At 57.3% G+C, this 13,651-nt stretch overlaps 1 protein-coding gene across 1 annotated transcript in view; it reads right to left on the minus strand.

Moving 5' to 3' along the window:
• The window catches only part of SPTBN5 (spectrin beta, non-erythrocytic 5), a 45,178-nt gene that overhangs the window by 1,196 nt on the left and 30,331 nt on the right, over positions 1-13,651 (minus strand). The window contains exons 43-67 of the mRNA XM_036238240.1: positions 13,404-13,525; positions 13,011-13,173; positions 12,595-12,783; positions 12,235-12,312; positions 11,399-11,571; positions 9,422-9,512; positions 9,135-9,281; positions 8,406-8,543; positions 8,071-8,327; positions 7,721-7,907; positions 7,284-7,496; positions 6,644-6,840; positions 6,322-6,526; positions 5,874-6,068; positions 4,798-4,953; positions 4,299-4,516; positions 3,936-4,125; positions 3,511-3,687; positions 3,232-3,336; positions 2,689-2,916; positions 2,435-2,506; positions 1,879-1,970; positions 1,658-1,743; positions 388-469; positions 14-165 (exon numbers count right to left, since the gene is read on the minus strand). Coding sequence (XP_036094133.1) covers positions 14-165; positions 388-469; positions 1,658-1,743; positions 1,879-1,970; positions 2,435-2,506; positions 2,689-2,916; positions 3,232-3,336; positions 3,511-3,687; positions 3,936-4,125; positions 4,299-4,516; positions 4,798-4,953; positions 5,874-6,068; positions 6,322-6,526; positions 6,644-6,840; positions 7,284-7,496; positions 7,721-7,907; positions 8,071-8,327; positions 8,406-8,543; positions 9,135-9,281; positions 9,422-9,512; positions 11,399-11,571; positions 12,235-12,312; positions 12,595-12,783; positions 13,011-13,173; positions 13,404-13,525 — 3,913 coding nt within the window. The remainder of the gene's footprint in view (positions 1-13; positions 166-387; positions 470-1,657; positions 1,744-1,878; positions 1,971-2,434; positions 2,507-2,688; positions 2,917-3,231; positions 3,337-3,510; positions 3,688-3,935; positions 4,126-4,298; positions 4,517-4,797; positions 4,954-5,873; positions 6,069-6,321; positions 6,527-6,643; positions 6,841-7,283; positions 7,497-7,720; positions 7,908-8,070; positions 8,328-8,405; positions 8,544-9,134; positions 9,282-9,421; positions 9,513-11,398; positions 11,572-12,234; positions 12,313-12,594; positions 12,784-13,010; positions 13,174-13,403; positions 13,526-13,651) is intronic.

Consider the following 13,651-nt stretch of genomic DNA (forward strand, 5'->3'; position numbering starts at 1 on the left):
GGGTTCCCCTCACCTTGGGTCTGGCCTGAGCAGGAAAGGTGGCGGGAGCCTTGTGCAGTGTCTTCTGCAGGGCCAGCCATCTCGGGGGGCTCCAAGGGCTGTGAGTGGCTGTCACTGCCCACGTGCATCTCCCTCAGCGAGGAGGGTGGGGGACAGCTGTAGAATCTGGAGGGGTGGTAAGGAAGCCTCATGATCCGGACTCTTGTCATTGCAGGGAGTGAGCAGGGGTTGACGCTAGGTGGGGGCTTTCTATTTCCTAGGGGTCACTGAGGTTCTCTAATATAGGGGTTACCCCACCCCCTAACAGTGTAGGTCAGAGTCCCAGGATCTTGGGCCGTGCCGGTCATGGAGGCTCAGGACGCCTGCCCACACACCCAGGGGCCCTACCTGAGTGGAGCAGCCGTGCTGGGCGCACCCTCAGCTGGGAAGTCCAGAGGTCTGGCTGTGAGCTCTGGGCTCAGACTGTGGGCTGCAGAGCAAAGGAAGAACCCTGGTCAGCCCTGGCCTAGATGCTGGGCCAGCTACAGGCAGAGTCCCTGCATGCTCCCACTTCTAGGCAATATTCTGAATATTTCTGTACCGCCCCCCCCCCCAATATGTTGAAATCCTAACCCCAAGGTGAAACTATTAGGAGGACAGGCTTTTGGGAGGTGATTAAGTAATGAGGGTTAAACCCTTAAAAAGAGAACCCAGAGAGCAGCCTTGCCCCTTCCACCATGTGAGAACACAGTGAGAAAGTACCACCTGCAACCGGAAGACAGTTCTCACCAGACAACCAGTCTACTGGTGCCTTGATCTCAGACTTCTCAGCTTCCAGAACTGTGAGAAATAAATGCCTGTTGGTTATAACCTACGTAGTCTGTGGTATATTTGTTACAGCAGCCCAAACAGACTAAAATGCTCCTGCTTTTGGAGGCCAGGTATGCAGCAGAAGCTCCATGTGGGGGATGCTTTGTAGGCTGAGCATCCCTAGGCAGGTTCCACCCAGTGTATCCTGCCTCCTAGATGACTAAGAAAGGCTCAGCCTGGAGGGGATTCTGAAGAAATTCAGTATCCCTTCGGGATCCTGGAAGGACAGGTTCAGGGAACTCCTAGGGAATCAGAGTGTGAGAAATGGAGCCAGGAAACCAGAGAGATGGGGAGGAGTAGGAGGGGGCTCCCAGTAGCACCCCAGCAGCCTCAGGACGTGCCATGAACACACTGTTCAGAAGGTACAACGGGGTGCTTTCTACATGTACCTCCTGGTAGCAGAGCTGGCCTTGACCACTGTCTACATTCAGGGTGTGTGAGAACTTATGAATGATGGAGAAGCCCCCAGGATCAGACAGAGCAGAGCCTGGGAAAGCCCATGAAGAGTCTAGAAGGGTCAGGGGTGTCAGAGCAGCAGACTCCAAAGGAGACAGAACAGGACCAGGAGGCAGCCAGGGGATCAAGCCTGGCCCCACCTCTTCTACTAATTAGCTGTGTGAGCTTTGGCAAGTTGCTTACCCTCTCTGGGCCTTAAATTCTTTGTGAAAAGGCAATAAGTTACGCTTACCTCACGGGCTACACAGGTACTAGATGTGAAACTTACCAGGATGCATAAAACACCAGCAGCTTGAGGCCCAGGGAGTCAGTGCCCCCCACTCCCCTTCCCCAGGGTTTCCCTAGAGCCTACCTGATGCTCTGCTTAGGGCTTGATGCCAGCTCTCACCCTGCCCTTTAGATGGTGCTGCAAACAGGATCTCTGCCCCGCTGCTGAGCCTGCACCCAAATAGTCATGGATCAAACTCTCCACCTCCCATGCAGGGACCCCTGCCTCCAGGCTGCTCTCGGGAGGCCACGCCTGCTGAGGCAGCCTGTCCCAGGCCAGCCTCTCTCCCTCTACTTGGCCCTTACCTTAAGGAAAAAGTGTGTTTCCTGTTATGGTATTCCCTTAGCCTCTCACACTGGGCTCCTATGAGGTCAAGGGTGGATGTGGAAGCCATGTTCTGAGGAAATATGACAGGCAGGGGTCAGTATGGTCATCTCAGCTTTTCCCAGTGGGCCCTCTCTGTTCTCTGTCTACCTCTGCTGTCCTCGCTTCCTGGAACAGGCTCAGGGATCTGTCCCCCAAGGTCCTGTGGCAGCCGTCCCAGGGACTGGAACTGGGCTGTGGCGAGTAGGTGGGTGAGGCCACCCCAGCTTCACCAGAACCAAGGTGCCCATAGGGATGAGGGAGCCAGGAAGCAACTTACAGGGAAAATAAAATGTGAGGAAGAGGACTCCCACCGTCCACCTGGGTGGGGGCAAAAACTGTGAAGTGGCCCCAAGAAGAAACTCCTAAGAATGGAGGCTGGGGTCAGGGGAGTCCACCTAGAGTCCACAGTGCCATGGGGCCAGGCCCCGATGGCCCCTCTGAGCCCCACTAGAGATTCTATGGAGGTGCCTAGGAAAGGAATTTCCTGGCACTTACCTGCCCTCCCCCAGGCAGGAGCTGCTGCTTAAGTTCCGAAGACCCTTCTATGGTGGGGGCACCCTTAGCATCCTGAAAGTACAAGATGGGGCCCAGGAAACATGAGGACCAGCACAGAGGACGGGGCCCCCTGTGTAAGGGTGGCTAGGTACCCACTCCTTCCCAACCTCCTCATGGTCGGCTATGCTCCTCTCCCTTGCCCAGTCGCCCCAGGTCCCTGGGCCTCGGCACTGGCTCCAGGTTGTGGCCCTTACCCCCAGGGCCCCGCTGGGCTGCTGCGGCCTGGCTGCCTGCTCCAGGGAGACGATGGTGGCCAAGGGTATGTGCTGCCCGACAGGGACACCTGGCTGTAGGTCCCTTGTCTCAGCCAGCCATGCCCTAGGCCACCAGCTTCCAAGGGGCCTGTGCTGGAGGGAGGTCAGCCCACTGCCAACTCTTCCAGGTTTTAGCCCCTTCGCCTGCTGCGGCAGCTTCCGTTCCATCTAGGGAGGGGAGCAAGGTGAGTCAGGTCAGGGCCCCAGGGGTGGGGGCTCCATGCCCAGTCTCTCCTCCCCAAAGCTCTCCCACCCAGAGAGAGCCCATTTCCCTTCAGCTTAGAATTCTCCCTCATCCCAGCCCACAGTGTCACCCCAGCCTACCAGGACATGGGAATGACAGTATACTGCAGCTGGCAAGGGGAACAATGGGGGTTTCCTGAAGGGCAAGTGCCCTGGGGAGACCCCCCAACTCTCAGGCTGAGACTGGGACTGCTCCCACCACCAGCCCTCAGGACCCATCTCCTGGGATTCCTTGCTCACCCCCACCGTCCTCTGCAGTTGAACGAACTTCTCCTCCTGGGCTGCCAGCAGCTTTTCTAAGTCCTGGTGTCTGCAGAGCAGCAGCTCCACATCGGACACTGAGTCCTGGAGAGAAGCAAGGCAGGGTGAGAACCAGCTACCGGGGGTGCCGAGAGCCTTCCCTTCACCCTCTGCAGCCCGCCTGGGTGGCCAGTTGAGAGGAGGAGCCGCAGAAGTTTCTCTCGGCTGTAGCTGCTGGACGGTCGGTGCAGCTGGTGAGAGGGCAAGACCTTGGCTCACCCCACAGTTGGGGTCCTGCAGGAGGCCCTCCCGGGAAGCCAGCCAGGCCTCGGCCTGGTCCAGCCCCTGCCGCAGCTTCTGCAGGCTCCAGTTCTCCTCGCAGCAATCCCGGCGCAGGGCCCAGGCCTCCTTGAGCGCCTGCAGCTGCCCTTCCAGCTCCTGCAGACCTGCCATCACCTGGTGGGGAGCGGGTGCTGTGGGTAAGATGCTGGGCGGAGCCACCCAGGTGGAGCGGCACTGGAGTGCCCAGCAGAAGCGTCCACGGAAGGCTGAGAGGCCTGGACCCTCCCCTTCTCTGTCCCTCTCCCTTTGCCCCTAGCCTGCCCTTCCTCTCCCACAGTCCTCACTCCTATTAGGGGTTGTGAGGCCTTGAGTAATGAGGCTCTGTGTCCAGCTCAGCGCCAGGCCCACCTCTGTGCCGATACCTCCAGAGACATAAAGTGGCCACTGTCCACCAGCTGCTGCCCCTCCTGCTTTATTTTCTGGGCTTGAAGGCAGTGTTCCTTGATTTCTTGCTCCAGCTCCTCATGCTGCCCCAGGAGCCGCTCAGCCCCTGCCATATCCCCAGCCAGCTCCTCTGAGGACACCAGTGCCTGCTTCTCCTGAGCCCATGCTCTGTGGGGCAGGGAGAGAGAGCTGCTGTCAGGGACCGAAGGGCAGCATGGGGTGAAGGGAGCGCAGGGCATGAGCTGCACGGGAGGAGGTAGAGTTCCTTAAAGAGCTGGGGTGACCCCTCCACACACAACAGGGAACAGCTAAGCCAACAGCTGGGGCAGGATGCCACCTACAGCAGTTCCCGACAGCGTCCGAGGAAGGTGCGGCCCTGGGCAGCCTGCTCCAGCTGCCAGCCTCGCTCCTGGGCCTTCGCATCCAGGGTGGCCCAGGCCTCCTGCACCTCAGCCAGCTGCTGAGCCAGGCTCTCCTGAGCCACAGGGTGTAGCTGGCCCAGTCGGCAGGCCTCCATCTGCACCCGTCCCACCTCCTTCTCCACAGCTGCCAGTTCCATCTGCCATCAGAACACACTATCAGGCCTCACCCTCTGCAACCTGCCACATGCTACTCATCAGGGAGCATCAAGTCTCCTCTGAGGAGTCCTGCTCTGCTTCCCAGACTCTCCCAGGCCACCTCTGCTCTGCTTCCCAGACTCTCCCAGGCCACCTCTGCTCTGCTCCCCAACCCGGGCAGGCAGTCCCTGGGTTGGGAGAGTCCTGGCCTCTCTGGGGTCCCCCTACACACTGCCTTTAGGGTGGGGCTCACACAGGAAGCCCACGGGGTGTGGGCACTCACCTCCAGGCACTTGTGCTGTTTTTGCAGAGTCTGCCCAGACAAAAGGCTGTGGTCATTGGTGTCTCTTGCCATCAGGGTGGCCTTCTCCTGCATCCAGCTCCGGAGCTCGGCCACTGCCTGCTCGAAGCCATGGACCTCACAGGCCATGGCCAGGTTCTGGAAGAGGAGAGAGGGCCTGCTCTGGGCTGAGCTCTTTCCCAGGGTCCTTCCTCCCTGGAGACATACCCTCCTGGGCCACCTCCTTGTAAATAATAAGGACCCTCGGGCTTAGTGTCTTGCTCATGACCACCAGGCACAGAAAATGTCCTAGATGTGGCAGCTGCTCAATGAACTAAAGTAGGATGTTACTGATGATGTGGTCTGGCCTCAGGGGGCATCTTGTTAGGAGAGGGTCTTCAGTGCACAAAGCGTGAGAAAGACAGAGATGGAGGCTCTGAAGCTGGTGGCGATGGGCCCATGGGAGGAAGGAGATTGGTCACGGGGGGAGAGGTCTGGCCAGGAGGAAGGGGTCAGCTCAGAAGGCCGCTCTAGCCTGGCCCCTCAGAGATGGCATCTCCTGGCTGTGGGGTCTGCCAGGGGCTCAAGGAGCTGGCCTGCTTTTATAGAAACTACCAGCTGTGGCTCAGAGCTAAGGTTGTGGGGGAACACTGAAGCTTTCCTTGGCATAAAAATTCATTGAGAGCACTTAGACAAGAAGAGCAAATGAGTGGAGTGAAGAAAACTGTTGCCTGATGAGATCGCGCCCAGTTGAGTGCCGTTAAAGAGACCAGCAAGACATATATCTTAAAACTGAAGCCTGTGTGTTAGGGGGCTTGGCAGGGGTCAGAAGCTGGCCAGACATGCTGTTTCTCTTGCAGGTGTGAACTGTACTTAGAGGAATCAAATAGGTGGAGAGGGCAGGAGGTGGAAGACCATGAGACCCAGCTGGGAGTTTTAGAGGCTGCGCGTGCGCGCGCACACACGCACACACAGCACCCCTTCCCCCTTCCTGAAGGGTCTGGTTGTCTCTGGCGCATGCAAAAAGCACAGATGTCTCTGCCCCTTAGCCACTCATCACCTGGCCTACGGCAATCTACCTGTGTGCGGGCCTTTATTGCCCTGTCCAGCCTCTCCCAAGTGGCCTCAATGCGACTCCTCTGGGCTTGAATCTGGGGACAGCACCCGGGTGCCGCCTGTTCCACGTTGCGTGCCAGCTCCCTCAGGGCCTGCACCTTGGCTGGCCCCAGGATCTGGACTTCCTCTCTGAAAGCATCAAACTTCTCTCCCAGAACCTGCAAGAGCATAGAGCCAGGAGGGTCACTCTGGAAGTGGTGTCCAGCAGCTCTCAAAGCTCACGAAGGATTTGGTTTGGCAGTATCTGACGGCCTTGGCTCCCCTCGGCCCAGACTCTAGAACTGCAGAGTCCTGCCAGAGTCGAGATCCCTCTCTCCCCTTCTCGCCCCCTTGCCTCCCCAGACGCAGACCGTCTTTGTCCTTGTTCGGCCTCAATCCACTCCCCCCTAGGTTTGCTCAGGAGTGTCTCACCTTGCTGGTCTCCAGGTCCTGTCCGTAGTCTTGAGATTCGGCAGTGGCCACCTTGCTGGCCAGCCAGTCATCAAGGAGCAGGGCCTCCCGCTCCAGTTGGTGGAGCTGCAGCTGCTCCCGCAGGCGTTGATGCCTGCTCTCTGCTCTCTGCAGCAGCCCTGAATGCCCCTCCTTTACTGCCCGCATCCGGGCCAGGACTTCGGGGCTGTGGCAGGAAAGACAACCCTACTGGAGACCTTCCTCTCCAGGAGGGACCATCCTCACACGGCTCTAGAGCGTGCCTCTCCCAGCTCCTCCCTTGATGGCCCTGGCGCCAACCCACCTTTCTGGGCCCTGCCCACTCTCAAGGAGGGCTGCTGTCTTCTGAAGTCTCTCGATGCGCATGCTGAACCCCTCCAAGTCTCTCCTGGTGGCCTCCAGGCGCCGCAGAAAGGCCTGCGTGGCCTCAGCATTCTGGCCCACATCCTCGATGTCCAGGACACAGCCCCGTTCGGCCAGCCAGAATTCCGCCTCTAGGAGCTGGGGTAACAGAGAGTAGGTTTCCTGGGACAATGCCCTCCAGGGATCCTTGCTTACAGTTCACACGTCAGGATTAAGAGTGATTCTCAGCCTGGCTGTACATTGGAATCACTTGAGAGCTTTAAAAATGCTCTATACCTGGCTCTCACCCTGAAAGATTCTGATTTGGCCTAGAATGGAGCCTGAGTACGGACATTTCTTAAAAGTGATTCTGATGTAAAGCATTCATTGAGAAGCACTGGTTTGAAGCCTCAGCAAAACCAAACCAAACGGAAGGTCTGTTTTCTAAGAAACGCACAAGACTTTGAGGGCGGACCAGCTAACTGGAGGTGACAGAAGACACACAGAGCCGGGAGCTCCCTGATAAATCACCTCCTGGGCTTGCTATACCCCGGATTTACTCATGCCCACGCCAGCCCTCTGAGCCCCACATACCCCCTCACCTCCACCAGGAGCTGCTGAGTCTCCTGAGCCTGCTGCAGCCGCTGCCACCTCTGCGCAGCCGTTGCCCGCAGGCAGCCCATGGTGGTCTCTAGCTGCTGCACCCGAGCAGCCACTTCCTGGGCAGCAAAGTGCCCAGCCTGCACCAGCTTGTGCCCTGTGCCCACCACTGCCTGGATCAGAGCCTCATGGCTGCTCATCTCACTCTCCAGGTTCTGAGGAGGCAGAGGAAGACAGGACCAAGGCTGCTACTGGGCACTCTGCTGGGGCCCCCAGTGTTGTGCCTGAAGCCTCGTGGGATCCCACAGACTTGCCCTCAAGGAGTTCTCCGTCCTTGTGACCAGGGTGCCCCCGAAGCCCCTGAGGTTGAGCCCCCAGTAGGGCCTCAGCATCGTTTCCTTGGCTGATTGAGCTTCCTTCTCTTTGGGTGGACCCACACCTGGTGCTTCTCCTGCAGGCACCGCACAGTGCTCAGGCTCTGGCCGTAGTCCTGGGCAGAGGCCAGGGGCAGCTTCTCCTGTACCCAGGCCATTTCCTCATCAGCGTCCCTGAAGAACTGCAAGAGGAGGCGGTGGGCCTCCAGGGTTGTCCTGCGCTCCCGCAGGGGCTCCCACTGGCTCTCCAGCCTGCAGAGGTGGAGGGCAGGTAGGGACTATGGTCATCAGTGTGAGGGCCAGATGGTGATGCATTGCTCACTCACTCTGTGCCCCTCGCCGAGGGCTGGGGGAAGCCCTGAGATGAGAGGACAGGAAGGAGGCAGGCGGGAAGGATGTGTACAGGCAGATCTACCTCTGAAGCAGCCGCTGGGCCTGCTCTTCCACATCGTGGGCGTGGCAGTGGCCTTCTCGTACAAAGTCCCGGGCCTGGCCCAGCAGCACCTGTGCCTGCCTGGCCTGCCTGTCCACTGCTGCCTCCAGTTCTCCCTGAGTGCCCAGGAGCTCCTCCAGCTCAGCCTGGTTCTGGCCCCTGATGGGAACTCTCAGCTCAACCTCCATGGCCTCCAGCCAGCTCTCCATTTCCTTCACACTCCTCTGGAGATGCAGGACCTGAGGCAGAACAAAGGTAGGCATGAGGGAGAGGCCTGGAGCCCCATTCAGCCTGCTTCGTAGCCCACGTGGCCGTACCTCGCAGGTCTCTTGGAGTTTGGCTGCCTTCTTCTGGCAGTTGGCTTGCAGCTCGTCCCAGAGCTCTCCCAGCTCCTGCAGCCGCTCCTGGATGGTCTCCGAGGCTGGGTGGCCTCCCTGCAGCAGCCTCTGCCCTTCCTACAGCCACAACATGGGCTGCTGGTGCCGGGGCACTTGTATCAGTGCCAACCACCAGCCCCACAGCTGCCAAGTCTCTGCGTTCTGGCTGTGTGGTTTGGGGCAAGCTCCTTAACCTCTTTGAACTCAGTAGCCTTACTTAGAAGTAATAATGGTTATTTTGTTTAAATGAGGACAAACATTGAAAATACTTAGCAGGGCACTTTGTACCACAGGGAGCCGGCCCAGGGTCACGGCCTGAGCTTCTTCGTAGGTAAGAGAGAATAAATTTAAAAGGTTCTGTGCTTTGACGCCTTTACCCACAGGACTGCTGGCTGTGCTGGGATGGTATCCCCTCCTGTCTTTCCAAGCTAGTTTTAAAAACCATCACATCTTTAAAATTGTTGAAAGGACCAGTTTTGGAGAGGGTACCCAGGGAAACTACTGTTTCTCACTGCCCTTTATTGCTTAACACGGTGCGGTGCCTGCGCATAGAAATGTCGGCCATCCATTATTACGGATGGGGCGGCTCCTGGGCCGCTGTGGGGTTGCCTCAGGATCTGGCCTGCCAGGCTTTTCCATAGTCCCCCAGCTGGGTCCCCAGGGCCTCACCATCTGCAGCCTTTGTTGTTGATGCACACTTGTGTCCAGCTCAGCTTGGAGATTCTGCTGCTTCCGTAACTGTGCCTGCAGCATGGCTGGGTCCCACCATCCCTCTTCCGTGGCCACCAGGTTCCTCTCCCTGAGCCACATAGCCACCTGGGCGCACAGGGAGGACCAGGTTCTGCTGCCTAGGGCTCTCTTCCCCTCTAACTTCTGGGCTGCCCCAAGGAGGGTGGCCTCTCTCTGAGAGGGCTCCTTCTCCCCACCACAACCACTCCCCACCCCAAATGGGGAACCTCGAAGGAATCCTGTAGGAAAGTCTGCAGCTGCTGGAGCTCCTCCAGGTGGTGACGGCGGGTCCGGGCTCGCTCCAGGAGTGCCTCTTTCCTGCCAGAAGGAGGGTCTCATGAGGCCACAGGTCCTCCCACCAGGACCTGGAACTGCTACAGGGGTGTGTGTGTGTGTGTGTGTGTGTGTGCACGCGCGTGCATGCATGCACATATGTGTGCATATAGGTGCCCTTCCAGCCTAGGACAGCCCTTCTTGGATATCAGTATACCCTGAATCTGGGGTTTCCTTTGAAATAAACATTCTACTTCCCCTCTTTATTAGTGTCTGTTATGGGATAGACTGTGTCCCCCCGGATTCTTGTGTTGAAGTCCTAATCCCCAGTACCTCAGAATGTGACTGTACTGGGAGACAGGGTCTTTAAATAGGTAATTAGGTCAAAATAAAGTCGTTAGGGTGGACTTCAATATGATACGACTGGTGTCCTTATAAGAAGAGATTAGGACAGAGACGGGCACAGATGACCATGAGAAGACAGAGGGAGGAGACAGCCATTTGCAAGTCAAGGACAAATGCCTAAGGAGAAACCAGTCCTGAAAACATCTTGATCTAGGGCTTTCAGCCTCCAGAACTGTGAGAAAATAAATGTCTGTTATTTAAGCCACCTAGTCTATGGCTTTCTATTATTGCAGCCTGAGCAAACTAGTACATTGTCTAAACCACTTTTTTGAACACGCACTGCTATTAGTAAGAATTTTTTGAGAGGTACCCCTCATATATGTATTTGTGTGTATGCATGTGTATATATACTGATTAATATATGTATGTACCTCTGTACCAATATATGAAGTACACTGCCTTATGCACAACAATAAAAATTAGAAATGAGATCTATAAAATAAATAGGAAAAGAAGTTCCAATACCACCACCCCCTATGCCCTGGGGTCCACAACGTCTCCCTTCAACAGTTTCCACACTGGTGTGTTAACCTTTGTCTCCTCCTGCTGGGGATACCAAAGTGTATGGGGGCCAGGCGAGACACTGAGAGGCTCGACTGAATAGAAATGCACCCCAGAGGATGTCAGAAGCCCAGGAGTGGAGGGTGTCAGGGTGACACTGTCCTGGGGGTCAGCCAGCCTTGCCAGGAACCATTTAAGGTGACTAGGGGGGAGGGGGTATTGATAGAGACCAGCAAACCAGTGTTTGATATCTGTCAATCAAAACCCCCTGGGTTTCCAGGTAGGGGTCCACCCTCGCCAGGGGACCAGCACAAGGAGCCAACATTAAGGGCCCTGGTGGGCTCTCTCTGAGAGATGGAGACCCTCGCCAGCTGGGTATGGGCTTCTGGTCAAATCTGCCTTGATCTAAAAGTCTGAGGAGCCGGGCAAGGCAGCTGAACCAGATGTAATTTTATGGGGAAAAAGAACCTCCTGTTTTGTAAGCTGTACCGGCTTCGGTTAAATGAGCATTAAAAAAATCTGTTAACCTGCCCACTTGCCAGGCAGGCAATGTGCTGAGACACCAAGGCTACCTTTTCAATCTTCACACAGCCCTAAGAGGCAGGCATCGGTATCCCTTCGTTGTAGACATGAGACTCCATGAGGAATCTTCCCCAAGTCCCTACGAATAAGTAGCAAGGAATCCAGGTCTCTCTGGCTCTAGAGGCTGACACTTAACCCCTGTGCCCGGATACCACCACTCCAGTAGGTCATTTCCTCTTAGTTTTCCAGTATATGTCTCTGTAAAATTCCCCCTTATTTCAGGTGGATCACCATGTGCTGCCTGATATCCATAACGGGCCAACTCTCTGCAGGGATGACACTGAGTGGGGGTGGGGGTGGTGAGGCCCTGGCATCTGACTGCAGCCCTCGGAAGAGGCTGGAGGGCCTGGTCCAAGAGACAGAGGACAGGAAGGAAAGAGCCGGGCGCCCTATGCCCACACCAGCCTGCCCACAGCTCCCCTCAGCCCCAGAGCCAGAGGTACCTCAGAAGCATGGCCTGGCACCGGCTCAGGGTGCTCTGGGTCTCAGGGTGCCCACCCCAGTGCAGGTTGTGGGCTGTGGCCTCCAGTGCGTTGATCTTTTCTGCCTGTGCCTCCAGGCCCTGCTCCAGCACCTTGTGCTTCCACAGGAGAGTCTCCACATTGGCCAAGGGGTCCTGATGGGAACAGAGGAAGCTGACACCATCCACGGGGCTGCCCCTTCCCCATCCCAAGTTACCTGCTTTCCCACCTACAGCCATACTAGCAAATACCCCCATGTTGAGTGTTCTGCATGAACACAGCCCTATAACCAACACCTCAAGGCTGAATCTGGCTTTAGGACTGAGATTCTCAGCCAGGGAAGGTATTGGGAATAAAGTTTAAGGGTCAAAATTTCCAGGGCAGGTGGAGCTTTTCATCAAACAGGTGAAAAGCTCCCAGTAACGCTGCCTCAGCACGGAATGGGCTAGCCCAATTTTTCTCTGAAGTCTCCCATGAGTCAGGCTTGCCTGCCACAGGGTTGGGACAGTGGTGGGACAGAAGCAAACCTCTGCACGTGAGGACGTGAGGAGGGCAGCGGTGAGAAGGGTGGTGGGAAGGAGGCAAGAATGGGTCCAGGGTCACGCACACCCTCTAAGCTCCCACGGCATTTGCATTTCTGGTGGGGCCTAGCCCAGGTGCATAAGAACTGCTCACATCAATGGGCATGTGACAGCTCCATGACTGACATGGTTGAGGTGAGGTGATCCTCTTAGCCTGGGGAGCTCAGGCAGCACTTGATGGAATTGATCTCTAACGCTATTCTTGTAAGCACTTCCTCACTCCTGCTGGGCACCTACCCACACACCCTCACTGGCTAGGCAGGCTTCCTGGCTGCTGAGCCAACTTTCCATCTGTTCCACAGACCTCAGAAACAACTGTTGGGAAAGATAAAGGCAAGAGGAAATGAGCAGAGGGTCCAGTCACTGCAGGTGAGGTAAACCTGTTGGTCCAGTGGAGACAGGGACTGAGGGCCTGACTCAACAGGATGAGTCTACAGCAGGCCAGACTTGTGGGAGGGTTAGGTGGTGAGTGGTGGGTGGTGGGTGGTGGTAAGAGGCCCTGTCATAGCAATCTCTCTGTCTTTGGCTTTGACCAGGGGCCCTGGGGTCAGTGCAGGCCCCAGTGGGAGGGGTGGGGGCAGGGTGGAGGCTGCCTACCTGTATCTCCAAGGCCTGCTGGAGCTGGAGTTGGTGCTCCTGCCAGGCCCCTTCCAGGCTGTTCAGCTCCCGCTCTAAACCAGCCAGGGCCTGGCGGATGTCAGGGGCGGATGGGTGGCCAGCTGCAAGTAGTTGCTGCCCTGTGCTCTGGGTCAGGTTGATGCTATCTGTTCGGGAGTCCAGCTCGACCTGTAACAGGACTGGGCTCATATCCCAGAGGCCGAGGCCTTCAGGGCTGGAGGAGGCCCAGTGAGGAGGAGGAGAGATGGGAGACCCCTGAGGGGGTGGGATAGAAGAGGAGAAAGGCAGAAGCAGGTGACTGAGAAAGGACCCGGGAGGTGGTTAGGATTACAGTAAGGGAGAGGCTAGAGAGGAGGCGAGATTCCAGGAAAGGACCCAGGATCCCAGCTGCTCACCTTGTGCTCCTGGTGCTTCTCCAACATGTGCTGGGCCTCTGCAGGGCTTCGGGGGGTGCTTCGGGTGTCCACCTCAGCTCGCAGCCTCCGGGCCCAGACAAGCAAGTCCTGCAGCATCACCTGCAGTTTCTGAGCTTGGTGTGAGGCATCCAGCGACTCCCTCCTGCCCACAGGGTTCATAGGCTAGTCCTGGGGCCTCCGAGCCCTTTTTCCCCCTGTGCCCACCAGTGCCTAAAATCCCCTCAGCCAAAGACAAGCCCAGGGGCTGGGATTAATGGGGTGACAACACAGACAGCTATTTGAAGGATGGAGAAAGATTCTCAGGGGAAAACCAGGGCCAAGGGGAAGCGTGCAGCCTGAGGATGGGTCAGGAAGGGCAGCGAGGGCTCATACCATTTCTGGGCCCCGCTCAGGAGCCGCTGCCAGCTGTCCACCATCTCCTGCTGCTTGCTGCTGAGGCTGTGGGCTGCCCTGGGGTTTCTTCGGCAGAGGCGGCCCACCTCACGCTCTAGGGGCTTTTGAGGGAAGCAGGATCAGGGGCTGGGGTGGAAGGGCAGGTTTTATGCAGGTGGGGTCCCCAGCTGCAGGAGGCCCCCAGTCTGTGGGAATAACAGCCAAGTGGATCTGGCTGGCTCTCAAGG

This window comes from Rousettus aegyptiacus, unplaced genomic scaffold (genome assembly GCF_014176215.1).
Source record: "Rousettus aegyptiacus isolate mRouAeg1 unplaced genomic scaffold, mRouAeg1.p scaffold_m13_p_3, whole genome shotgun sequence".
Taxonomy (NCBI): domain Eukaryota; kingdom Metazoa; phylum Chordata; class Mammalia; order Chiroptera; family Pteropodidae; genus Rousettus; species Rousettus aegyptiacus.